Source organism: Acromyrmex echinatior, chromosome 4 (assembly GCF_024713525.1).
Source record: "Acromyrmex echinatior isolate Ae372 chromosome 4, ASM2471352v2, whole genome shotgun sequence".
Lineage (NCBI taxonomy): Eukaryota > Metazoa > Arthropoda > Insecta > Hymenoptera > Formicidae > Acromyrmex > Acromyrmex echinatior.
Genome location: NC_141855.1, coordinates 9848223 through 9858251, shown reverse-complemented (window position 1 = coordinate 9858251; position 10029 = coordinate 9848223). Strand labels below are relative to the sequence as shown.

Here is a 10029-nt window from a genome sequence, read left to right as displayed (position 1 = left end):
TTTGTCTTGTATTTTGCACAAAAACTTAAATATCTCGGTAAAAAAAAAAAAATTATAAAGAAATTTTTAAAAATGCAATGTAAAGACAAAAAATAGAGCAAAATAGCATTTTGCATCTGCAACATTTTTTTCCTAAATTATATAAAATTGAAAATTGATTTTAACATTTTTTGTTGAAGCGCTGTATCTAAATAAAACTTCATCGGATAAAATTTTATAAATAAGTATTTTAGACTTTTTAAATTTAAAAAAAAATTGATGTGATTTTTTGCATAGATATTATATTTTTTATTCTTTAAAATTTTTTTGATAAAAATTACTTTTTTTAAAATGTTTTTAACTTTGACACTAAAAGTTTATGGAAAAAAATAAAAAGTGGAAAATGTTTATTATAATATGATTGATTCATATAATTTTTTCAAATTTTTATAAAAACTATTTCAAACGTTAATTTTATAAAAATTGTTAACGATCGAGAAAAAATTTTTAAAGTTCTATCTTTTATATGTATTTTTAGAATCTCCTTTACCATTTTTTTTTTCACCAAGATATTTAAGTTTCTATAAATTGTAAGAAAATTGCAAATATTTCTGAATTTATGAACAATAGTGATATCAACATTAAAGTTAAAGAAGAAAATAAAAAAGGACGTAGCAGATATGTACATGAAAAGAATCCTTAGCAATCCTGTAGCAATTTAGACTTACTACGTACGTCGATTGTTAGACGTCTATGAAAGAAAAGTTGTCACCCCTTATCCTTACTATTGCGATAATAGTTATCAAAAACATTTTTCATCGTAATTTTTTTCTTTTTTTCTAATCCATGAAAAATTATTAAAAAATTAATGATGTTTCAAGAAACATTTTTTTTTAAATTCACTAAGTGTATAATTGTCAATGTTTAAATGAAAATCAAGTAACTAACTTCATGTTTTTTTTTTACAATATCTTTCCAACATTATTCACCTCAAATTATTGAAAGGGACCCATTAGCGCACATTTTTTTCATATGTATATATCGATCGATATTTAGAAATGAAACTTCACTGTTTTATTAATGAGAATATTTTATTTCAAATTGGCCAATCAGCGGCTAGTTGACATGATAATGATGGATGTAAATTCTGTACATAAAGTATGCAGCATGAAATGCAAAGCATGAAATAATATAAATATTCACAAAACATTGAAGGATGAGTTTACTAACCTCATTCCACAGCAGTCGACAGAAGTCGATGTTAAGTATGGTTGCGTTCCGTCTTACGTATGATGAATCATTTATTCTTGTTTAATATTCAATGAATAACAAGGATAAATAATGCAGCATGTGCATCATGCGTGAGACGGAACGTAGCCTATATAGTAAATTCAATGGCAGCTACTACGAATTATTCCAGCCAATCAGAGAAATATATCGATCATGTGACACTTTGGCTGCATTCACTTTGCCGCTCATAACGCTTGTGAGCATTAATTGTCTTTATTTAATATTTACTAAACAAAAGATGAAACGACGCTTGAAGTTGTAAACACCAAAGCGAACAAAGTCTTCATGAATCTCTGTTACACTATAGGATTTCTAGCTGGATTGCTAGCTGTATTATAGCGTTTTTCTCTTGGCTGCACTATCGCACACTAATCACTCAGATAGTGTATCGTATTGTACAATATTTCCATGGCTGATGATATGTGGGGAACTACGTTCTCAATACCTCACTAGCGCAGCGAATGTAGAAAGCGAGTGTAGGGATTTTGTAGGTTACGAGTTGCCTACAAGCAGCATCAGAGAACAAATAAGAACAGATAGATTATGGCGCTCATTCTGTATTCATTTGAGTTCGAGTAATAAAGATTCATCGTTAGCAGTTACAAGTAAAGTGTCGATCATTACCTCTTATATCATATCACACGACAAGCGTAGGCTTGTCTTGAGAATTTGACTCATCAATCGAGTCACTTATTCCCACAGATAAGTGTCGTAAGCGAACTCATTCGGTGTACTGCTGATAATTGGTGATCATCGTAAAATTGAATTAGGTTATGTCAGTTGGCGAGACCTCAAAATTTAGGAATGCGAAAGAAATATGAGTGAACGTGCCTGTGGTATTGTTACAAATAGCCATTACACTGATATTGTTTTAAAATCCTACAGGTACTGTACAGTTATTAGCACGATTTTTTAAAGAAATAACAAATGTTTACCGCTCTGTTACATTTTTATTTTTATAGCAATCGAACGTTACTGATCGTAACGCACTTCAAAAAGTTTGGGACATTGCTGATAATAAATCGCGAATCCGCTGTGAATGGTTACAGTAGCGATGTGTTCACAATAAAGTAAGTCGTCAAGTATTTGTAAGTTATGTAGTAGTTAATAATCATAGTAAGAATGATAATTATCATAATGTATAATGTAATAATACATATTCTATAATAAATTAGTAATAAATCAGAAGCTAGAAATTGACCAATCATAGTCAATTATTCTTCTTGCATTTGACTATTGCCAATTTTTAACTTCTGATTTCTAATTTATGACTAACAGCTTATTGTATAAGAGGCCCATTACGAATACGATGCTTATCTGACAATACGATAGTCAATAATGGTCAATAATGAGAATGAGGTTAGGTGAAATCCGCGAGCATCGCGAGATAGATTGATAGGCCAAACCACCAAACAATATTAAAAACATTATTTAAAACAATATTAAAACTATGATTGCAGCATTACGATAAATGCAGATGCCTTAATGTATTATTTATTTAATAAAAATTTAATAAAAATTTAATAAAAATTTACAGGACAGTCTTTGGTAATGAGAACAATGACATTGATTTAGCTGCTAGATATATAGCACAACAAATTAACATTGAGAAACCATTATTACTGTCAATAGCACTAAAAGATTATAACTTGAATACTTTGAAGTCCATTGTCGCTGCTATAAATCAGATAAAACCATGGTAATGTTACATTAATTAAAGTATCATGAGCTTAATCTTTGGTCAACTTGTCATTGGCCCACCTGGTAGTGGGAAAACAACATATTGCAATGCAATGTCCAAATTTTTGAAATCCATTGGAAGAAAAGTAGCTGTCATTAATATCGGTAATTCAGTATTTATTCTATAACTCTTAATGACAGTATTGATATCAGTTGCGCAGGTATAGTGTGATAAAAGCAGTACTACGATATTATAATTGATACGGCATTAAGAATTAGGATAGAAGTACGGTTATGCTTTTTTTCCTGAAATCTAAACAAACAATTGCCACATTTTAGATCCGGCAAATGAAAATATGGAGTATACTCCAGCGGCAGATATATCTGAATTAATTAAACATGAAGAGGTCATGTCACATTTTAGACTTGGACCAAATGGAGCTTTAGTTTACTGTATGGAATTCTTAGAAACCAATATTAAATGGCTTATCACTAAAGTTTTGAATTTAAAGGATCACTATCTTATTTTTGATTGTCCTGGTCAAGTGAGTCGTTTTTCTTAAATCTTTTTTTTACCTTACATCTATATAATGCTAAATAATGCATTAGGTTGAATTATATACGCATCATAAATCAGTGAGCCAGATAGCAGAGAAATTGAACCAGAATTTAGTAAGATTATGCAGTGTGCATCTTGTGGATTCGCATCATTGTAGCGATCCTGGTAGATATTAATGCATTTATTCGAATTACATAAACAATTATAAACTGTTAAAAATTGCTAATCATTGTTATAATTTATAGGAAAATACCTATCCTCTCTAATTCTTTGCACAACAGTGATGTTACAAATAGGCTTGCCTCATGTAAATATAATGACAAAGTTTGATGAAATGAAAAAGTTCAGCGATCGGCTAGCATTCAATATAGATTTTTACACTGAAGTACTGGATTTAAATTATCTCTTGGAGCAACTGGATGAAAATCCCTTCACTGCAAAGTAAGTTAAATATAGCTAAATAAAATTATGTCATTAAAATTAAAATTCAGAGAAAACTTTCATATTTGTAATATTTTATAGGTACAAAAAACTTAATACTGCGCTAGTATCAATAATCGAAGACTATAGTCTCGTCAGTTTTATACCATTGGACGTTACAAACAAAGCATTGTTGCTACAAGTAAAGAACGCGGTAGATAAAGCTAATGGATATGTATTCGGTGGCAATGAGCCACGAGATGTTCAAACGTTACTTGCATGTGCAATAGGAGCAGTCAATGAAACTGAAAGGATGTCAACATTGGATGAATATTTATCACTTTAGAGTGATTCTAACATACATCTCTATTACATTCGTTTTTATGTAAGAATATCTTGACATCATTTTTATTATATTTATAAATAATAAATGCTGTGTAATTGATAAAAGTGTTCTTGTTATGCAGAGGTGCTCTTGTTGCATTTTTCAATCCAATTGATTAACAAAAATTTGTGCTAGATCATCGTAGTCATAAACCCTTTTTAAAAACGTGTCCGTAAGTTTTAAACCAGAAATAGTCTGTAAAAGAGCAATATTTAGTAAAATACATTAAAATGCATCCTCATAATTCTTGTAAATAAATTACTCACGATAATGCCTGTATCCAGAGTAATGAAGCAAAGAGGTATATCCATGGAAACTCCAGGTTTCAAAGTGCCAATTATTGTGTCGGACATTCCACACCAAGCTATGGAATTATTTGACTCTAAACTCAATAATAATTCCATACTTCTTTCTCTGTACAAAGAAATGAAAGAATTATTATTATATTCATGATAATTCTGTGTATTTTTGCACTATAGTCACACTTACGATGTATTTATTATATGACATGTACAATTAACTGGTTCTTCAAGATAAGCCTTTAAAGGAATATCCTTTATGAGAACTCTTAGATCTCCATACTCGGGTGCCTGAAACAAATGAATTATGTTGGTGCGTTATTTTATACATAACTTTTATACGTACTCATTGAAGAATAATACAACATACCATTCTTTGCAATTGACTCGTTTGCAATCTTCCTCTTTCTCCCAAATTACTTCTCCACACAATATCCAATTTGCCAATATTTGTTGCATTTTGCATCATTTTCGGATCTTTTAACAAGCTTAACTGTGGCTTTAAACAATATAGATATTGTCTACTACAGCCTGCATCTAATAAATTTACACTTCCGTAGATAGAGTCTCCTTCGTCGTTTGTATTTAATGTAGTCACTAAAACATGACGCGTTTCGAGTTTAAGGCTTTTAAGCCGATATTTATAATCACCTTATTTCAAAACTACTTAAAGATGCTAATATGGCTTTTTGATTGGCTTATTACATCTTAAATATAAGAATTATGAATACACACTTTAGCAATCAACATTACAGTCAATGAGAACTTACCGCTAAATAAATGGGACGATTCAAGAGCAACTTTTTCCAAGCAAATTGGCCCAGCTGTTAGATTCTGTATTTGTGCTTCGAGATATACTTCATCTGACTTCAATAAATGTTATCATGAAACCGCGAAAGTAAAACACACACACACACATGCACACAAAAGAATATTAATATATCATAGTATTAGTATAACTTATGTGAATAAGTATTACCTCTGCATTATAAAATTTAGTCTTCACGTCAAGCGGTTTAACTACCTGGAACTTGAAATATTTTCTAAATGACAGTGAAGGTCCGATCTGATTTGTATAAGATACTTCACAAACTAATCTAGAAATACAAGAAAGATATATTTTCCATTTAAAGAAAAAATGAATTTTTTAATACAGAAACTTATAAATATCCTTACATATGTGTACCTATTTCCTTAACTTCATGATGAATAACTTCATCCACTGTACTGTCAGGTGCTAATTCTTTTCCTTCTAGGTTATTGCTAGAAAGTGGAATAACTTGTGTACTTGTTTGTAAATCTGCCTATAAAATATAGAAACGTACAATGTTAGAAAATATAGAAATGCATTTAATGTCAAATAAGATAACTTGAGATAAAATCTTAATGTAATCTTAGTATAATTTGAACTTACTTTTACAGTAACATTTTTTACCACTTGATTACTGCCATTGTGAACACATAAATAACTAGAGAATATCTCTCCTAAATATATATTTCTGAAATAATAAATATCAATTTCAATATTTGTTGAAATATATACTTTTCTTGTTATTAAATGCAAAGAAAAATTCTCAGGCAAGAGACATACCCAAAACTTTGAGGCAATACCATAAATTGTCCTATTGCGAGTGCCTCCATGCCTTGCAATGTCGTACAATCATTCTTAAGTTCATTATTCAATGTATTACCTGGCAAGTCTGTAGAATCACATGTGACAACCATGGGACTAGCCAAGGTAGGTCGTGTCAATCTCATTACTATAAAAAACAATTTGTTCATAATTTCATTAATAGATATAATTCTCTTCTACATCATTTCTCCAATTAAAAAATTGTTGTACATGTATCAATAATACTCTCTATCTCCAGATAGAACATAGAAGTTAATATTTAAAAAAATGTCATTATAACTTTGTCACTAAAAATGACAAATAAAATCAATGACGTCCTTCTGACATTATATAATTTCTATGTTCTATCTGAGTGGTCTAAAATATTGAAAAGCAATATAATTCTTACTGCTTCGCGATAATAAGTTACCTTTCAAAGTTAACAAATGTTCACTTTTCGCTTTGACTTCCATTTTTTCTGTTTAAATCACGAAAAAAATATTAAACAAATATGATTAAATTATTTATATATCACCATGTCAAATCAACGTCACTTCAGAAACCTAACTTCGTTATTTTATGTCAGATTTGTAACTGCATCACAATGGTACTTTCTACACTTTCAGGTGCTTTCTACACTTAAAATAAAACAGTCACATATTATTGGGTAGTAGAGAAAAAAAGAAAGAAAAAGTAAAAAGTATACAAGATTCCGTTAAAAAAAAATAAACTAATCAATAAATCAAAAACTAATTTTTTAATCGATCAGTCGACATGATTACGAGTTATTTTGATACATAATTTAAAATATAGTTTTAAAGGATTTAATTTTTTATTTTTAGAAATTATTAGAATTAATAATGCGATATTATTATTATTTGTTATTTGCAATATTACTTTTTAAGTAAATTGATTCGACATTTTTGGCATTTTTGCACATAATATGATACCGTCAAAATAATTTTCAACATATATTGCAAATACTTTACAGAGACACTTTAATAAAAGAAAAATGAAAAGAAAGAGAATGTAATATATATAATTTATCTTTTAAAAAGATTGATACAGTTTCCATCATTTCCAACGATTACATTATCCTAAGTCGATATATTTATTGAAGAAGTTGAAAGAACGCACTATAAATCAATGAATGCGCTATAGCTATCAGTTGAAATAGAAATGTCGAGGAATTTATTTCACAAGTATGACCTTAATGGGCCATGTTGTGATTTATAGTTATAATTACATATTTATTATCGTATTGTAATATATACTTTCTGTCCTCTGAATGAAGGTATGCTTGCTTGATGCATTTGCCGAAAAGATAACCTCTTTTGATGGTCCTTCGAATTTTGGGGAATCGTGCCAGCGGCCGGTGGATTTGCTAATTGAACGCTATATAATTATCATTTTATGCTTGTTCGTTACGTAACTATCCCTTCGCGCGATACTGTTATTTCAAGCCGCTCGAACTAGTGATTCACCTCTATATTTTGCTTATATTATATATGTGGCATTTAGTCTCATATACATCTTTTTCTATACATTTTTCAGTGTATTATAAACGAACGACTATGTTTGACCAAAGAATCATAGCAATCTGTTTTCTTGTGTGCTTTGTAATAGTATTTAACTTCTCTCTTCATCGTATTGAAGAGGGTCATGTAGGGGTGTACTTTCGAGTAAGTTGTTTTGAATAAGTTGTTTTTCTATTATCTCCATAATAGTCTCATTCCTTTTAACTCTATAAATATTTGTCAGGGTGGCGCACTATTACCTCAAGTGAGTAATCCAGGATTTCACATGATGATACCATTTTTGACCACATATCGTTCAGTTCAAGTAACTCTACAAACAGATGAAGTGAAGAATGTGCCATGTGGAACTAGCGGTGGTGTTATAATCTACTTTGATCGTATAGAAGTTGTAAATATATTGGATGCAAACAGTGGTAAGTTGTAGAGTAGTCACTCTTTTAATTTTTAAGAGCATTGATATATTATATATTTTTATTATTAATATATTAATACATATATTCTTGTTTAGTTTACAACATGGTGAGAAATTTCACAGCTGATTACGATCGCACTTTAATTTTTAACAAAGTGCATCATGAATTAAATCAATTTTGTTCTGTACATACACTACATGAAGTATACATAGATCTGTTTGATCAAATTGATGAGAATCTAAAGACTGCGCTTCAAAGAGATTTGAATGAATTAGCACCTGGTCTTAACATACAAGCTGTAAGAGTAACAAAGCCGAAAATTCCTGAAACAATCAGGAAGAACTATGAATTAATGTAAGTACTCTGTTAATTAATTGAGTTCCTTTAGGTTTCAATTTTTTTTTGTTTTTATAGTTTATATATTATATATTAACTTGCTTTGAATTGTTTAGGGAAGCAGAGAAAACGAAACTGTTGATATCTACACAACATCAGAAAGTAGTGGAAAAAGATGCTGAGACTGATCGCAAGAAGGCCATTATTGAAGCTGAAAAAGAAGCGCAAGTTGCAAAGATTCAATATAATCAAAAGATTATGGAGAAAGAATCCCTGCAGCAAATGGCTGCGATAGAAGACGAGATGCATTTAGCAAGACAAAAAAGTCGTTCTGATGCAGAATTTTATCAGATGAAAATGCAAGCTGAGGCGAATAAATTACTTTTGTCTCAAGAATTCTTGGAACTCAAAAAATATGAGTCATTGGCACACAATACGAAAATATATTACGGGCAAGACATTCCAAGAATGTTTGCATATGGAAGTTGTTTGAATGATGTCAATTTAAAATCTAATAGCAATATTGAAGAGAAAAAGTTATGAGCAATGAATAATGCTACAATTTCATAATATCATTATTATTATTATTACATAAGATGAAATATGAATAATCTTATCTTTTTGGACAAAATACTTTTATGATAAAAAATTGAAAAACTTTGAAAAATTTACAAGTTCCAGTTGTGCGCAGGCACATTTTTTTACATAAAACATTACAAACATAGATTATACATACACTTTTAGAATTTCGGAGTGTTACTTATTCCTCCAAATTAATTGTGTGAGATTGAAATTTTGTATGAATGTATTAAATCCATGTAGATAAGAAGATGCATTATGAATACACAAATACATAATATTTTTTTTATTATACATAAAAAACAGTTTCTTTAATACAAGACGATAAAGTATTATGTGATGACTACACAATCATAAATTATAATTATAATATAATTACAAAAAAGAATATATCTAGACTAGAGACCTGAGAAAATGAGAATTGAAATAAAGTTTCACTTCGGTTATAATTATCAATAAGCTTCAATAATTTTAGAAACGACTTTTTTTCAAAGAAAAGACTTGTTTTCTTAAATGAAATAGAAATTGTATAATATTTAAAATATTAAATTTATATTATGGTTTATGATTATTTTATGTTTTATGATTATTAATCTCTAAAACAGTGCTGGGATTTATTTGCATATTTCGGCCGATTTTCAACTTGGTTCCTGTCTCCCTCGATTCCTGCCAATCGACACTTAGGTTGGACGCTGGTCAACGCGAGTAAAATAAGGGATAGGAACCAAGCTGGAAAATCGGCTGAAACGTACAAATAAATCCCAGCACTGCTCTAAAACATTTGTAGTAGTTTGTATTTTTTATTAAATTTTTCATTTATAACTGTATCTTCAATTTTTTTTATATGAAAATATATAATTGGTAAAATTTTATTTATCTTTCTCCCCCCCCCCTCTCTCTCTCTCTGATGTATTATTAGAGAATAAAAAAAATTAATGC

General features: G+C 29.5%; 3 protein-coding genes and 1 long non-coding RNA gene across 6 annotated transcripts; 2 read left to right on the top strand and 2 right to left on the bottom strand.

Annotated features, from left to right (window-relative positions):
- Positions 1-927: 927 nt before the first annotated feature.
- Positions 928-1389, bottom strand: LOC147909957 (uncharacterized). Its single transcript, XR_015545066.1, has 2 exons — positions 1210-1389; positions 928-1126 (listed from the first exon to the last, which is right to left on the bottom strand). It is a non-coding gene; the product is annotated as an uncharacterized LOC147909957 (long non-coding RNA).
- On the top strand, positions 1387-4557 carry LOC105152374 (GPN-loop GTPase 2). Of its 3 annotated transcripts, none has more exons than XM_087406075.1 (8): positions 1387-2154; positions 2232-2339; positions 2807-3114; positions 3289-3494; positions 3559-3673; positions 3754-3949; positions 4031-4313; positions 4396-4557. In XM_087406075.1, the coding sequence occupies exons 3-7, from the start codon at positions 2994-2996 to the stop codon at positions 4272-4274; spliced, it is 882 nt and encodes a 293-aa protein (XP_087262201.1). In that variant the 5' UTR covers positions 1387-2154; positions 2232-2339; positions 2807-2993; the 3' UTR covers positions 4275-4313; positions 4396-4557. The 3 variants fall into 3 exon arrangements, with proteins under 3 accessions (XP_087262201.1, XP_011064922.1, XP_011064923.1); XM_011066620.2 differs by lacking the exon at positions 4396-4557 and having other exon boundaries at positions 1387-1874; positions 1972-2154; positions 4031-4378; XM_011066621.2 differs by lacking the exons at positions 2807-3114; positions 4396-4557 and having other exon boundaries at positions 4031-4378.
- Positions 4396-7000, bottom strand: LOC105152373 (trafficking protein particle complex subunit 13). The gene is made up of 10 exons (XM_011066618.2): positions 6655-7000; positions 6204-6372; positions 6027-6111; positions 5789-5916; positions 5592-5709; positions 5383-5479; positions 4983-5209; positions 4803-4903; positions 4580-4727; positions 4396-4508 (listed from the first exon to the last, which is right to left on the bottom strand). The coding sequence occupies exons 1-10, from the start codon at positions 6695-6697 to the stop codon at positions 4416-4418; spliced, it is 1209 nt and encodes a 402-aa protein (XP_011064920.1). The 5' UTR covers positions 6698-7000; the 3' UTR covers positions 4396-4415.
- Positions 7001-7343: 343 nt separating this feature from the next.
- On the top strand, positions 7344-9957 carry LOC105152372 (erlin-1). The gene is made up of 5 exons (XM_011066617.2): positions 7344-7518; positions 7779-7906; positions 7986-8175; positions 8271-8529; positions 8628-9957. The coding sequence occupies exons 2-5, from the start codon at positions 7799-7801 to the stop codon at positions 9052-9054; spliced, it is 984 nt and encodes a 327-aa protein (XP_011064919.1). The 5' UTR covers positions 7344-7518; positions 7779-7798; the 3' UTR covers positions 9055-9957.
- Positions 9958-10029: the final 72 nt, after the last annotated feature.